Raw genomic sequence first — 17284 nt, forward strand, 5'->3', positions numbered from 1 at the left:
GAAGTATTCCTTCCACCGTCTGACAATTGACAATAGTTCAGTAATTCCTTTAGTAAAACAAGACCCCAGTAATATGTTTATATGCTAGTGCTAAAAATGTTTCTGCCCTCTATTTCTATTAATTTTTACATTATAGGCTTTGATTTTCTTGTATTTTCCACTTGTATTCGCTGCACTGTGGTGTAAGCTTAACCTCTGATTGAAAAGTCCAAAAGAAAAAAAACAAAGTCTAGAAAATAGAGCACTAGGGACATGTTCAGGTGGCCAGCCCCTCAGGTCTGACTCCAGGGTGAAGCACTGGTATCTCATCAGATCCAGGCGAGGTTTCTGAATTCCATGCTGCAGTCATTGTAGAGGTCTGGCTCCTCACTTAGGACCAGATTACCTTGGAAACCCTACCAGAAGGAGCTGGCCTGCCATGGAAACCCATGCCATGAAGCTCCTGGCTCACACCTTTTGTGCTGATGTTAATGCCAGAACAGATTTGGATCTCTGCAGTCACTGTTTTAGCAGAGAATTGTTTACTTGTATTTACTCTGCCACCCCAACGGTTATTCCCTTGAGACCTTACCCTAGATTTTACCCCCCTGAGACTTTGTGGTTGAGTTGTTATGGCTGCTAAACACAGTTGATTGTGGGATATCGTCGAAGGAAGAAATTCCAAGAACTGACTTGTTGCAGAGTTGGCGTGCTATTATAGTACTACACTCAGTGAGCTGTATGAAACAACTAGTTCATTTATACATGTTTGTAAAGACAGACTTCGATGCTATGAGCTTGATTTGATACAGCTGCAGCAACTAGAGTAAAAACTCATAAATACAAAGATTAAGGAGTGTCCCCAACACTGTTTTCCATATAGTGTAACTCCTGAGATCAGAGCATGCAAACCCCTCCACCGCATTAAATGTGGATTAATTCTTCAGCAGAAGATCTAGGTTGTAGCTACATTAAACCACACACCCAACAAGGTAATTGCACACGCAATATGCATAATGCACCAGCACAATCATAAACGCCACCAACGACGTCATCCACTTGCGTAGGTTATGTCACAGGCTCTTCAAAGAGACACCGCAGGTCTAAATCAGGCTGAAGGTTGTGACTCATTGGCAGGGTTGCAAGCGGACAACAACAGCTGAAACTGTCTTCCTCTTCAGTTGCTTCTTCCCTTCTCTGAAGGGCATCAACACAAGAAGGGACCAGCAGCGAAGTGGCAGCCACAGGGCGTAGATTGCCAGTGACAAAAAGCAATGATGGGTGAAAAAAATGCTTGTGATGCAAAATCCATATTGACTGAAGTGATTGAAGCAATTACCAGTGAGAGTGATTGATACTCTTAATTGACAAATGAGGAGGTGGTAAATACATTAGAGGTTTCCCTAGACAACCTCTGGCTGAAATATCCACTACTAACCAGTCATTAGCTACAAAACAAGATGCATGATGAAGGAATCGCTTTGTAAGTGGACTGGGCTTAGGAGACATAGTCATTGAAAGATATCAGATGAGGTGGTTTGGACATCTGACGCCTCATAGGTGAGGTGTTTTTTCACATGTCCAGCTGGAAGGAGATGTTGCGGCTCACCCAGGACATCCTCAAGAGATTTTGTCTCTGGGTTATCCTGGGAATACCTCCATGTTCCACTAGAAGAGCTGGAAATGGGGACAGGGGCAAGGGACTGCTTACCCAGAACCAGACGAGCATTGGGAAATAAATGGATGGCCCTATATTAAATGTTATGTTCATGTTATGTGTGTTTGTTTGTGTGCTCAACAGAGAGGGCAGCACCAGTATTCTGAACAACCTGCTGTCCAGGATGGAGCAGTACGCCAACAACCTGGAGAACCTGGTGGAGGAGCGAACACAGGCTTACCTTGAGGAGAAACGGAAAGCTGAAAACCTCCTCTATCAAATTTTACCACAGTAAGAAAGAAGAAAAAAATAACAGCGTTCACTTTTTAGCCTCACAGCCAAAAGCTTAAAACTCCCAGTGAACTCGAACACAGCAAATTGGGTGTCTCAATGACACTTTGTCATTTGTGTTAAATCCCTGTATTAATTAAAGACTCCGAATTCCTCCCAGTGCTGCATTTTATTAACAGATACACATTTCCCCGCGGTGCCATCTCACTGTAGATGAAAGGGAACACAGAGAACTGACAGGCGAACCGCTCATTAAAGTGAGCCGGCAGATCAGACGTGATAGCGAGTTTAGGCATTTGGATAACACCACAGGAACAAATCCCATCTTTCTCACCCACTTATCTGCTTTTTCTTGGCCCCCTCCATCAAAGCCAGACTGTCAGAGAAAGGCCTGAGAGGAAGGACACATTTCATTTCTCACCACACGTATGAATTGAGTAAACTTCTTTTTTTGGCTTTGGTATCATTCGATTAACAGGAAATTAGCGTTAGCAGAATTAGCAAAGATAAACTGACATCTGGTTATAATTGAGCCTCCGGGGCATTGATGTAATTGTGATTCAAAGAAACATATCTTTGATTATATTTTAATTCAAAAACTTAACATAATTAAAATATATACATCTTGTTTCCTTCCTCCTTTCTGATTCTTGCTTTCTCTTTCTCTTTATCATTGTTTATGCAGCTCTGTAGCAGAACAGCTGAAAAGAGGGGAGACCGTGCAGGCAGAGGCATTCGACAGTGTCACGATTTACTTCAGCGACATTGTGGGCTTCACATCCATGTCTGCAGAGAGCACGCCGCTACAGGTACACGCCGATCAATGCCTCATCGCAAACCTCAGTTTTGTCTGCTTCTGACAGCATTTAAGTGTTAACTTTTCTGACTTTCAAGCTAATCTTAAAGCTTTTAAGAAATCAGTGGTCGTGATCGTAGTTGCAGTGAATTCTCCCTTCTCTACTCATGTATGAAAAGTGCTCACCGGGTCTCCATCTACAGTGTGTCTCATAGTGTGTGTTCCCACACATAGGCCGCGACTGAAAATAGTACAGTTGTTAGATGGTAGAGTACGTTGACTCAGAGTTGAGTCACGTTATGCCACCACATATCTCCCTCTCACTTAAATACCAAAGTGGTTTCTAGACTTCATCTGGAAGATATGTCTGCTAATGGATAATATCACACTGTCAGGTCTACAGGTCTGAACTGGAATCACCCTGAGAAAAAACAAAAATGTGTTTCTCTTCCAGTGTGCGGAAGAAAAGGTTATGTTATTTGACAAAGCTAAAAAAGAAAGAATAAAAAAGGCCTTGTAGACCTTTTTTCCAAAGCAGACATCTTGACTTTTCACATGGAAAGGAGAGAAAGCACAGATGTTTTAATTGTGGCCGCATCCCCTTTACAGGATCTCATAGATGATGGATTTACCCCTGCTGTGTTAGCGCATCATCCTAGAGACTGGTTGGCAACCTACTGGCAACCACCAGTCTCTAGGAAAAAATGATTATTCCCCAACTAGTTGGAAAGTGGTATACCAGTTGGGGAAGATGTATATTTATACAGTCCTGAATGGAAAAACATTCCTGTGATTGCTTTGGTCAATAGTAGATTGCTAAGCAATAGTAAAGTTGGGCATTTCAACATGAGACTCTATGGGAATTCAATTTTTGGGGGGAGCCAGCCCCAAGTGGCCACTAGAGGAACTCCAGATACACATTCCTTTCCCCTTTGCTTGATACCCAAAGGAAAAACTGTTCCCTGTTACACAATAAATACTTATAACTGCTTACAAACACCTAATTTCTATATAAAGAAAAAATGCATTGCTTAGAAGACAACAAGGGTTAAAGAAGAAGTAGTTTCAGATATTACATCTATATTACTTCTAATGAAAAAATGTACTTCGGAGGTAAAGGAACTTTTTTCTTTCCCCAGCCCTGGTTAAGCTCTGGAGCCAATCCTGTCAGGTCTCACACACACAATGCCAAAATCCCCCTGTCAATCAAACTCTTCACCTCATCTTGACCTGTAATTATAGCGGCTCTGTGTGCACCCAAACAGCCATTTTCAGAATGCTGTAGATTATTCCTGAGGATCATCATTCACCCAAAGTGCTTTTTTTGGACATGTGATGGATGTCACCTGCACCCAGAGTCAGCCAGTGCGGATTCTGCAGTAAAATGAAGGAGTCAGCTGTCTTGCCTACCACAAGATTTTCTCTATAATGAAGCTATATATGGTATAAATATACTGTATGCAGCTGAAAGGTGTGTGGATTACAGGTATATGTGTCGGGCCACAGAAATCATTAATCTGGTGTTTAAGTGGCAGCTGTTTTTTTTCCTACAGTGTTAATGCCACAGAGAAGCAGTAATTTAAATCATGTAATCAATCAATACTTTATTTATATAGTACATTTAAAGACCAGAGGTACACCAAAGTGCTTCTCAATAGTAAAATATGAACTAGAATCAATTACATATGGATACGATAGTAGAGTACAAACACATTTCCAGACAAAACAAAGCACTAATTAACCCGGGAGTACTATGTTAAAAGAAATATTTCACTCCTAGTGTTGAAAGTTGTAATTATCAGAGCTTTGATCAGCAGCACAGCAAAGAGCAACACTGTGATGAGTGGGTCATTGTTTTGTTTCTGATGCTCCACTAGCACACTCAGTGACATATGTACACATAAATCAAAGGGTGTTTTCAGGTTTTTCCACAATATTTCACACATTGCGCTTGTACTTCCACGACGACAGCAAAGTCGGTATGCAGTCAGGTATTAGTATCATGGTTTCTGTAACACTCAGCTTCACTTTACTACAAGGAAGGTCTTTTTAGATGTTGTAACTTCTGTCTTCTCCACAGCTGGCTAAAGGTCCAACAGCATGAGCAAGAGTAGCCCAGAGACAACTTGTTTGTGACACTGCTCCCTGGTGACAGCAGACAGTGTTGGGATTAAATAATTTGCAGTGCCTGATCAACAGATACGACACATATATGACACATACATAGAATGAGGATCTTGGTTATTTGGGTGGAGCTCAGTGTGGAGCCACTACTCCTTCACATAGAGGACAGTTGAAATGGCGTGAGCATCTGACGAGGGCCCTGAGCCCCTCCTAGGTGAGGGATTTTAGTAAGGCTATACTTGGGTAAAGCTAGGACACAAGCCAGCTGAGAGATTATGCTTTGGGAACGTCTTGGGAACACCTGAAGGATATGGTTGGACAGAAGGAGATTCAGACATCTCTGTTTACTGGCAGTTCGTCGTTATCACTTTTGTGAATGGAGGTTTGTATTAAAAATGAGTCACAACTGCTGGCAAGCGCCATGCTCTGGTGTTGTTGTGCACTGGGTTACAGTTTGTGAGAGGGTCAGTGCAGGAGCTCAGATTTCCAAATGGCAGAGAAAGTGACGTTCTGTAGAAATGTCCTTATTTCTTGGATGCTGGTTTGGCTTACAGGTCCAGGAGGCAGCCATATGCTGCAAAGCTAAATGTGACGCTGACCTGAAGCCGGTCACTGCGTGACTTCCCCCAATCTCTCTCTGTCCCCATTTCATCTCCTCTTCGCTGCGCTAATCTCATCTAATAAAGGCAGCAACCCCATCTCCCAAAAAAAAAAGAAGAAAAAATTATTTGTTACTTGTGTTAATATTAGTTCTGCAGTATTTCTAATCACAGGCTACAGACAGCTTTGCAGACTGTCGTCCACATGTTGTAGCTGTTTGCCTTCACCAGGGGGCAGTATCACAAAAAACCTCTCCTGGCGATTCTTGTTTGTGCTGCTGTTGTTGTTGTTGTTGTTGTTGTTGTTGTTTTCACTGCAGATCATCATCATCATCATTGTATGGAGGGCCACAAATGCCAAAGTGAATTAAACTAATACATAATTAAATAATAAATTAAATGTCATGAATTAATTAAAATTGGGAATAATAATTACATGTATAAATCACTATAAACTCATTTGTTTTAAAACGTTTAATAAATTTCCAATTTTAATCATTTATTTACACGTTTTATTCACTATTTATTAATGTATTTCGTTGATTTATTTTGACACCCCTGGCCCTCCATACATTTGTGCTTCTCAAGGTGCTTTTTTAAAATCTTTGCGATTTTTTTCTCTTCGTGGTAACTTCCACTGTCACTTCCTTCTCAGTTCTCTTTAGCTTATCAACCAATTAGCATCTGACCTACACTCATCCAGTGTCGAGCTATGTGCTGCTGATTTTTGGAAACTGCACACAAGCACGTTTTCAAATCTCCCTGTGTAGACCTACAGAGTGGACACAAGCGCTGTGACATAAATTCACCATTAGACTGCGGCTCCCATGGCCCGGAGCTTTATAAGATGTAATTTTAAAAAAATATTCAAATATAAAATCTGTATAAAATATGTTTTTTTTTTTTATAGAGAGCACATCTTCATATTATCAGGTTTTACCATTAGATAGAAAATATAGCTGTAATTTACATGATGTCGGTTATACTAGTCATTTCATTTCATATGTCTTTGAATGAAGCAACTGCATGAGCTTTCCTTTCATAAAGGGTTTGTTTAATGCATCCTCTGCTAAAGGAGGTAATAAACAAAGCACTGAAGCACCTTTTCTTAATATTTAGAGAATTCAATGAGCTCTTAATCCAGCTGCCACGCAGATGCTTCCTGGCCACTTCCCAAGCAAAACCTAATACTTAGAAAACTCAAGAACTTGACAACAAATAGGTCGGAAATTATATCCTGGTTCATCACAGTTCACTCAGGACCAAATGTCCCTGCTTCAAAAGGTTTTTTGTTTTTTTTAGGTTCAGAAAACAGCTGTAAAAAAAAAAAGGAATAAAAAACCGAACATCTAATATGAAGCGCAAATAATAATAATGGCCTCTGAATAAACAGCCAGCCGGTGACATTACCGCTACATTTCGACTATTACGAGCCAATTCAATTTCCTAAATTTAAGACAGATTGTGCGTTTGTAATATTCCATCTGTGGATTTGATTTATCGTCTCGTATTTGTGTTTTTCAGTAAGCCTCAAAGCCTGGAAATCGTCCAGGGACAGAAATAATGCGAGCGGCTCTGAGGTTTTTACAGACGCGCTCGTCTCCCAGTCTGTCAGCCTTTCAACAAAAGAAAACAGGGCGCCCAGTGCTGGATTTACAGCGTGCACTTCTACATTTTTCATTAACTCATAATGCTTTGGGTTGAGAAACAGGATATGAGCTAAAAACTTCCACCTCTTATCTTTTCTTGCTGCACTGAAAACACAGAATCATGAAAACTTCTCTCTCTACAGGTTGTCACGCTGCTCAACGATCTGTACACGTGTTTTGATGCAATCATCGACAACTTTGATGTATACAAGGTACGTCGGGATAATCAGTGAGGAGTCTATTATAGTAGCTTTGCATAAGAAGGATGTGTGTAGCCCCTCCCTTCATCCTCTGTCTGAAATAAGCAGTTTTATCTCCCTTTCAGCCAACTTTTATAGGCAAAAATCAAAGCAGATAATGTTAAAAGTAAAAACATCACAGCAGCTCATAGAAATAATTAGTTGACTTATTTACTCGAAGGTTAAAACTGATCTTCTTGTGATTGGTCCCTCAGGTTGAGACCATCGGTGACGCCTACATGGTAGTGTCTGGGCTGCCGGTGCGGAACGGCAAACTCCACGCCAGAGAGATCGCCGGGATGTCGCTGGCCCTGTTAGAGCAGGTCAAAACGTTCAAGATCCGACACAGACCCAACGACCAGCTGAGACTCAGGATAGGCATACACACAGGTGAGTCTTAACTCACAAGGTGGTGGCCAGTGGAAAATGTAAAACCTGCAGGGTTTCAGTTTTCTTGTTTACTTCACCACAAAAACATGTTTTGGTCCAGTTTTAGTATCAGAAGCTTCAAGGTTTGCATTTGCAGCAGGATTTAGTAACATGCAGGTAAACATAAACATATGAAGAGCAAATGAGTGACTACATCTGTAATGAAATGCCATCAACAGTCATCGCAATAGTTTTGCTTTAATTAGATGTGCTTTTCTAAACAGGGATCGTTAGCTAGATGGAACAGGAAGCCTTATCCTCGATATTAAAGTTGGGAGAGCTTCTGTATAGTCAGTATCCAGTCAATATGTGTATATGTGTCTTTCTGGCTGCTGTTACAACCAAATTTCCCCTTGTGGGACAATTAAAGGATTATTCTATTCTATTCTAATATCCAATACTATCAGCAGCAGGGAGGTCACAGAGGTATCAATTATTATTATTTGTTATTTGTGCCAGCATTACTGTTTCTTATATGTTTTTCCTGCAATTTAAGAGTGGGAAGTCAAATTCATTTTACATCAGGGCCATCCGTGCAAATCCAGTAGCTGCACATTTAATCCCTGCGATATCTCAATATAAAGAAGTGTAATATCAACAGCACGTCTCAGTTTTACTATATGATAAGGAAACGCTGCTCTGCTTAATGGAAGAAATGTTACAGCACAACTCTTTGGGCTTAAACTGAAAGAAAGAAATGTGTTAAATTAAAGGTTCTCATTGCCCATACTGTCCTTTAATTATAAAGCAGAAAGTTTTTTTAATTAACAAAAAATTATATTTTATGTATTTATTCAAAATATTTTTATTGAGTATTTGTGGATATAGTTTACAGAGAAAAAAAGAAGAGGGAAAACACAGAGTGTTTACAATGAATACAAAACAGAACTTCTCATGTTGGAACATTGTTTTCCTCTCTTATTATTTGTATTTATTTAGTTTAAATGAAAACTGTTTATTTGTTTGTCTATTACTTTGGTAATTACTTTGATATTACTTTGGTGTAGTATGGACACCTATGGTTGAGGCCTTCATCAATAGGACAAGCTGTAAAATTTATGAAAATATAGTTGAAAGTCCAAAATGCATGTTCTCCTTCACATTTTCCAAAGATCTCCAGTGGGCCAGATTGGAGTTTTTGCCGGCCTGATTCTGGCCCCGGGCCTTATGTTTGACACATGTGATTTAAGGGTATACCCCAAAGCCCTCCCAGGGAAAATTCTGTAATTTACCTAACCCTGAAACATTATTAGGTGTGCCACACAAAAGGCCTGGGGGTCAGTACTGGCCCTGCAAGCACTCCGTTCTGGATGACAGTGGAAAAATTTGAAAGAAGGCAATAACTTTGGACTTTTAACTGTATTTTCATAAATTCTTCCTACTGATAAAGAGTTGGTTAGACATTGCTATTTATACTACAGGAAGGTAATTATGTAACAAATAACAAAATTGATGACAGAAAAGTCCCTGTTTTTCCACTATCTAATATAGAAACTTTTGTTTTTTTTATAATAGGTAGCTAATACGTAGTTAAACTTCCTTAGGCTGACAGAAAGGGGAGTCTCTTTAGTCCAGCCCACTTAAGATCAAAGTGGGTTGTATGTGGCCTATGATATAAAATGACTTCGGTGATATAGGCCATGCAAGTGACCACCACCAGTGCCAGCATTTTGTACTTGTGCTGGTGTGTCTGCACTGCTCGTCACCATTACAAAACACCAGCTGGTGGTCGAGATGATCCATTCTCTCCCAGTCAATTCGACTGGTAGCAGAAGAAAGACGTAGGAGGAAAAAATGGTACTGAACGGGCAATCACAGTCAGTAGACACCAACATGAAACTACAGACTGGCAGATTAAATTTAATGCTACGCTAATAATAAATAATAGTACAATTATACTAAGATTAAATCCATGGATAGGAAGACCAGCAAATAGTTAACGATCACTTTGGGGGTCATCGATGATCAGAGTGATTATCGGAAACCCTAAAAAACTTGCCTTGAACGGTTAAATAAGTCGACAATACCTGATCAGATCACATATGGGACAACTGAATAACAAAAAGCGGTAGGTACAGTTGCATTGGTCTCTTCCATGCTCACCCGCTTTTTTGAGACTTTTTTCTGTTGCTGTTATTCCATTGATGTGGCTACTTTCCCCACCGTGGCAGAAGATCACAATCTCATTATTAAATGCACTTTGAGTCTATCGAAAGTTAATTGGCCCCAGATGGGAAGCTCCCTGGTAAAAAGAACGACCGTGACCTTTTTGAACAAATCAAAGATTCAAAAAGCTGAATCAGGCTACCTGAATCCTGCAATTGTGACAGCTTGTTCAGACATTATTGGGAACTAAGCAAGGCACATTTCTCTGTCTCCACACACTCACTCCTCTAAAACTAGATGAGCGAGGCGCTTGTAGAAAGGCTGAATTATTCTAACTGCTTTTCATGCAATAAAATTAGTCAGCCTCATGTGTCTCTTTAAGTCTCCGGGTTCTGATTTCTGAACGCCCCCACTTAAATGCTTTTTAATAACTGTTGAGTGATTCTTCATGTGTATCCTGGCAAAAACATAAAAAATAAATTAATAGTTTTTGGACTATAAAAGAAACATGTGTTATCCAGGGCATGAGATTAGCTAACAGTATCCAGAGCCTTTGTAAATTCCATTCTTCGAATACCCAAACAGATGGAGTTTAAAGGGGGGGATGTTATTCTTTTACTCATTTTCTGTCATATATGCATTGCCAGAGTGGTGGAGGCTCATCTTAAACATGACAATGAAATATGTACAAATAGATTCTGTGAGCTGAACAGCTCTAAATGCTTTGTTTAGAGTATTTTTTCTACTCTTAGCTCCGTATGATGTCAATGAAAAAGGACACTGCTAACATGGTCATCTCATGAACTCTGTGCTCCAAAGTGGCTGATGAAGAAAGTTGGCTTAAAAGGAGAGGAGCTAAAATGTCTTACTTCAGACAGAAGATGAATGTCTAAAATGTCTAAAAAAAACCCCTCCAGTCCAAGAGTAGAAATTAGGAGCTGGAAATGAGCACAAGAGCCCCCCTTGTTTTTTTTTTTTTAATTTGACGTAACTTATAAGAAGCTTCTTGCACAGTATTTAGACTGTGTTAGCTCATAGAGGCACTGTTTATGTTCTAGTTCAGCAGCTGAAACGATCCAACATGCATAGGCTGGCACTCAGTGTCGTCACTGTAATTTAGAGCAGTTTCCTTTCACTCACACCTCTGTCTTCATATTTAACATTTCCCCTGAGGTGTGGTAATGACAGAGCTTCCCAGCTCCTCAGGTATGATGATTGTTTTTCCTTGGTAAAATCTGACTATATTTAGTGTTTGTTTTACAGGCCCAGTGTGTGCCGGCGTGGTGGGGCTGAAAATGCCCAGATACTGTTTGTTTGGAGATACTGTCAACACGGCATCCCGGATGGAGTCGAATGGAGAGGGTGAGTGTCACTGGGTTTTTCCTCTCTGCTGTCTGTTGGATGTAAAGCTGGCGTCACTACGTAAATCTGGGTTTTCAACAGAAGGAGTCACACGCTTCGTACAAATCTTTGCAGTGTTGAAGTTAAAAAGGACTCGTAGCTTATTCTTATTCTTGTATTGCAGCTGCTCTGTATTTAATTAACTTTTCACTTCTTTTAAACACTTTGTGCACTGCTGGTGATAAGGTCCATAAAGAAAAACTCAAACAGAAACAAAGCCGATAACACAAAGTCCAACGGTAAGCAACAAAAGGAGAAAACAAAAACTGGGAAACATGAAAGCATGGAAGACAGAAACTAGAAACAGGAGGCTAACAGGGAGAAAAGGCGACTCTCTGGCAAAAAGAAAACCGGAGACAGGACTAAAGGCTTCTTTCCCATTTCTCTAATCTGTGCCTCCTTATCTCCTCCGTCCTTCTCCCTGTGACTGTGTAAGTTAATCTCAGTACTCCAGGATGAAGGATGTCTTAAATGGATCACGAGGACAGAGAAGAGAGGAGGAAGACACATTTCCTTTTAACTTTAATGTAGAGGTGTGGCAGACAGCTGGAATAAATTAACCATAATGACAACTCATCGTAGATGAGCAAACTTTCTTTACCTGTTTGTTGGTCTGTGAATAAAGCATCAAGCCATATTATTAAAAGTACCCTTGAATTTAAAAAAGATGCCATAAACACATAAAACACAAGATTAGCCACAGGTAAAAACAATGAAGGTGGGGCGGACATTCACAGAGGAGGAAAACAGCAACAGGAAATAAAAGAAAGCTTTTCTTCCAATTAAAATAGGAAATAACAAAAAGACAAAAGTTTTGTCTGTTACTATTACCAAACATGGCCACAGAGACAGGAGAAAGACAAAAGATGAGCAAAAAGAAGACTAGAAGTAACTGAAAACCAAGACGACCAGTGCAAACATGCTACATTATGATAGCAGGAAAAAAATAAGCTACTATTAGATAAAAGAAAAAGAACAGAATAAGAAACACAAAATAAATTCACAAACAAACTGGCCAACATCTAGCTTGATGTGCTTCTTGGCTTTTGGAAATCACACCAGTCTTAACAAGGCAGATAAAGTTGTGTCGGGCGAATCCGCACTGTAGCATGAGGCAAATTTAAAATTGAAATATTTACACAAACACAGGTTTGCTTCTGTTGACATCAGACAGGGGAAAATAGCATAAATTCTTTAAATGAACTGAGCTGCATGAAAACTTTGCTTTGTGTTTGGTCTGAATGCGACATTAGTCTCTTAAGGATGAATTATTGTGATCCAGTTGTTTTTGTCTTTGAATCTTACTGTTGGCTTTCCCTTTAATTTGCCACCCATCTGTACATATAGAAAATCCCAAACTTGGTACTGCATTTGGTTTAGTTGAATATTTGAAAAGCTTTTTTAATGGGAAACTGAAATGAGAACTTTTTTAACCTCCTAGGACCTGGCGTCCACATATGTGGACATCACATTTTGGGACGTCTAGACCAAAATACTTAAGTTTTCTCTACAAGGGCCTGATATGCACTTACGAGGATTATACTGCCACTGTTCTATCAAAATTTGAAATAAATGTCCTCATATGTGGATCTCATTTTTCTCACAAACAAAAATTTGGTAAAAAAAAAATAATAATCTGGTAATTCTTTGTTTTTACATTCTTTAGGTCCCAATCAACCCAAATAGCAAAGAAAAATAAAAAATGCATGCCATGAAAGAGTTCGGGTCTTATGAGGTTAAGCATACAACTTCAGAATAGGCTGATTTTTTAAAAGTAAAATAGCTTTAATGTTTTCCAAGTTACAGACCTTCCTTGTAGTGGGTTGAAATTTGGCGTCTTTATATTCACTTTATTTTTTTCCACATCTAGCTTATGTTTTTTAATGCTTAAACTGATATAACCGTATATTTCTAAACAAATCTCAATTTGTCAAATTGCAAAATCCACAGGGATCCCACAAGGATCTATCCTGGGCCCGTTGATGTTTAAATTATAAGTAATGAAAAAGTAGTCAGCGCTTCCCACCTCACCCCTTTAGAATAAGCTGATTTTTTTTTTCTGATACAGGACTAACCCCAAACTTGAAAACATGCCTTTCGGGTAAACTGTAAAGGGTCATATCACTATGTGAGACACAGTTATAATCAAACATTTACTTATAACCATCATGCGCATGAATTTCATAATGATTTTGGGCTTGTAATGATTTCTTTGAACTGTTCTTTTTCCAGGGTAGAATGATTGTACAACATCTTTAATTACTTTAGAGAAAATCCAAAATTAAATTGTGCACTGATTTTTTTTTATTAATTAAAGATGTATGCTTTAGCTGTAGCTGTAGGCTGGCAAATCAGGAAACAACACTGAGGTTGACATTTTGGACGTGTCCCATTGAACAAACAAGAACCAGACTTCCAGAATTAACAGCAGTAAATAATAGACCCTTTATCACCGCACGCAGGACCTGTTCATCTCTGTCTCTGACTCATTTCTTAATGAGTTTTGATGGAAGCACTCCTGAGGAAAAATCTGATTTGTGAGCTAATTATAAGCCGCGGTGACCTGCTGCATCTGATGCTGTTCGTGCTGACATTTCTTTTCTTAACTGGCAGTGACAGCAGTACCGTGTTATGAATCTATAACTGGATATTTTGCGAGTGAATCTTCAGATGTATCGATTAACTGCTGAGGTCCTTCCTGTTTTGTGCCTCCTCTGCTAAATAATTGATGGCACTTACAGCTAAGGGCCCTTAGCCAGCGATTAACAGTGCAGCATGAAGCTTCCCTGCACTGTGTGCATTATTAGAACAAAACAATACAGATTTTCATCACCGTTAGCATTTTGATGCATTGGCTCATCTCCACAGTTTTCCTGTGAGCTGTTATCTTGAGGTTGGAGATGAAAGCAGATATGTGAGCTGTTATTTGTCATTCACGCTGTGTTTGATGTCTCTTCTAGCCTTAAAGATCCACGTGTCCTCGGCCACCAAAGAAGTGCTCGATGAGTTTGGTTACTTTGATCTCCAATTACGAGGAGACGTAGAAATGAAGGTAGGAACCGTCATCTGAATGAAACCAAATGAAACCTTTGCCTTAAAAGTGAGTTCATATGTATTGTGAATGTTAATAAAAATAAAAAAAGAGCAATGCATGATACGTCACTGGTTTATCAGTGACGTATCATGCATTGCTCTTTATTTACAACAAATGATTTTCATTATACATCAGCCTGAGGATTATTGGTTTAATTAACTGATTAATATGTCAGCCTGTAAACTCAAGGCTGTAACTATTAATGAGGATGCTGGGATTGATTTTAACATCCCAAGGAGGAGAGATCAATATCTTTAAATGAGACAAGTTCTTAGGTAAATAAATGAAACACAGCACCACACCAGATGCCACTCCTATATGCTAAGGAAACTGAGGCTGGCATTCACAGAAAATGTAGATTCGAAAATATTGCCTGGTCTGATGAGTCTCGATTTTGCTGCCACATTTAGATGGTTGGGTCAGAATTTGGCAGACATGACATAAAAGCATGGATCCATCCTGTCTTTTATCAACAGTTCCGGCTGCTGATGGTAGTGTAATGGTGTTTGGGATACTTTCTTGGCACACTTGGGCCCCTTAGTACCAACTGAGCCTTTTTTAAACACCGCAGCCTGCCTGTGTAATGTTGCTGACCATGTCCTTATATTTATGAACAGAGCGTACCCATCTTATGATGGCTGCTTCTGTCAGGGTAACTGTTAGGTTTGTATTGTTGATTGTCATTTATGCTTAGAAATATTTACTTATATATGCTTAGAGTTTTGTAATTAGTTGTAGATTGGTAGAGGTTTTGATCCTTGATAGTCTGCAAACTTTGTGTGTATTAGACAGCACTTTGGGAGCATGAGAGGTCATACCGTGTCTTATTGTTTTATGGTAGGATTAACGTAGTTGCGTCTGTTTTAGTCTAAGTGCTCTTTGTTTAGATGAACTGCAGGACTTCCTCACCGTGTTATCTAGGATGAACCATCTAGGGTGAGGGGGAGGCTACCCTCTTCCTGACCAAGGATGTTTGACCCTTTGATCAGCAGTCCACACACACACACACACACACACACACACACACACACACAGGCAAGGTACTCTTTGTGTGTATGTAGACGTCATATGTTAATGAACTTATGCATATTCATGTAACCTCAATAAAAGAACAGTGGTACGGGAGAACGGACGAGAGCAACTGGGGTCAAGCGAAGGAACGGTGCCTGTCCGGTTCTCTCTCGTGCACGAGAAACATGAAGAAGCTTGCCTACTTGTGTCTTGCTTTGCAGTGTAATTATATTGTCTTCAACGTTCCAGCGGATAGATTCAAGCTACAAACCTATCAGTAACGTGCCATGCCAAAGCTCAAATCATCATTGTGATGTTCAAACTGTTTTTTTGAACATCACAACGAGCTCACTTTACTCAAATGGCCTCCACAGTCAACAGATCTCTTCTGCCTTTGGGATAAGTTAGAACAGGTTTTGCATCCTGGATGCACAACTGGCAAAAACTGCAACAACTGCTTGATGGTTGCAGCAGTTGATGGAGAATGGATCAAAATCTCTGAGGAATGTTTCCAGGTCGTTGTTGAATCTATGACATGAAGAATTAAAGCAGCTCTGAGGGCAAAAGTTGTTCCAACCCATTACTAGCTACATTTACCTAATAAAATGTTGTCATGAATCGCTGTGCGGCAGGCAGGAGTTGGACCCAAAATGCAGGCACGAGGTTTAAACACAACGAACTCAGCTTTATTGCTGGCAGTGGAAAGTCATACTAAACTAAACTGGAAAATGACAAACTAAACTCACAGGGAGCTCCACACAGCATGAGGGACAACGCAACACTGACTCAGAGAAACACAGGGTTTAAATATACTGGGAAGTAACGAGGGGAATGAGACACAGAAGGAGGGCACAGCTGGGAGAAATCAGAACTGACGAGACAAGGAAGCAAAGCAGGACACATTCACATAAGACCCAGACCTTCAAAGTAAAACAGGAAGTATAACACAGACACGTGAACTTGACACGGTGGAGACAGCAACTAAGAAACACAGACATAAACCATAAAGCTGAGGACTCTAAGAACCAAAATACACAGACGGAAATACTAAGCTTGGAACACAAGAAACCGAGACTCGAGGGAGTAACAAAAGACCAACCATGAGAACATAATTCACAATACAGAGTGACAGAAAACAAGAAACTCAAACATGCAAAGACACAGACGTACACAGAACAGAGGGGACACAGAGAAATATGAAGGGCAAGGGATCAAAACTAGAAACCATAGAATAAATTACAAGAGTACAAGATACAAGAATCACAAAGAACTAAAAACGCTGGGTCAGGAGACCCAGGATCCTGACAAATGTAGATGAACTGGTTACCTCGTATTAAGTCTAACTTGAACACTTGAAGGTAAAAGCAGCAATCAAAAGTGGTTTAATAATTTTGAGAGGTAAATCATTTAGGAGTAAATATCCTTTCACATTTATCTATAGTCAGAATATATTATATAAAGTGTCAAATGTGAGCAAAGGGAGACTTAAAAGCTTTATAGTGTCACCTTTAAGCAAAGGTCAGCAGAGGATACCAACCCCTCCACTCTTCATCTCCATTGATGAACTTATTGATTTCTGTGTTTTTCCAGGGCAAAGGCAAAATGAGAACGTACTGGCTTCTTGGGGAGAAGACTGATGTGTATGTTATCTGAGAGGCCTGCTGATAATGTGAGAGCAGCAGTGGTGGAGACGCCAGCAGAAGCTCCAGTGGCCGAGCCACTTCTTTTATTTGTTCTAGAATAAGTCTTTAATGGTGATTTCCCTGCAGAGGAAAGGTGAACGACACCCTACAACAACAACAAAGAGGGAATTCCAGGTATATTTATTACCTGCATACTGAAACTGCAAAAAAAGAGAGATTAAAACTGTAAAGTTGTTTTTGTATGAAGAATTTCTGTCCTGAGAGTG

The 17284-nt window shown here is 39.8% G+C and overlaps 1 protein-coding gene across 1 annotated transcript in view; it reads left to right on the forward strand.

The window, feature by feature from the left end:
- LOC102310518 (atrial natriuretic peptide receptor 2) overlaps positions 1–17172 on the forward strand; it is a 98428-nt gene extending 81256 nt beyond the window's left edge. The window contains exons 16-22 of the mRNA XM_005921720.3: positions 1781–1927; positions 2613–2736; positions 7239–7307; positions 7550–7724; positions 11133–11231; positions 14231–14322; positions 16966–17172. Of these exons, the coding sequence (XP_005921782.1) occupies positions 1781–1927; positions 2613–2736; positions 7239–7307; positions 7550–7724; positions 11133–11231; positions 14231–14322; positions 16966–17028 (769 nt within the window). The 3' untranslated portion in view covers positions 17029–17172. The remainder of the gene's footprint in view (positions 1–1780; positions 1928–2612; positions 2737–7238; positions 7308–7549; positions 7725–11132; positions 11232–14230; positions 14323–16965) is intronic.
- Positions 17173–17284: the final 112 nt, after the last annotated feature.

Source organism: Haplochromis burtoni, unplaced genomic scaffold (genome assembly GCF_018398535.1).
Source record: "Haplochromis burtoni strain Fernald_Lab_line unplaced genomic scaffold, NCSU_Asbu1 Contig_51, whole genome shotgun sequence".
Taxonomy (NCBI): Eukaryota; Metazoa; Chordata; class Actinopteri; order Cichliformes; family Cichlidae; genus Haplochromis; species Haplochromis burtoni.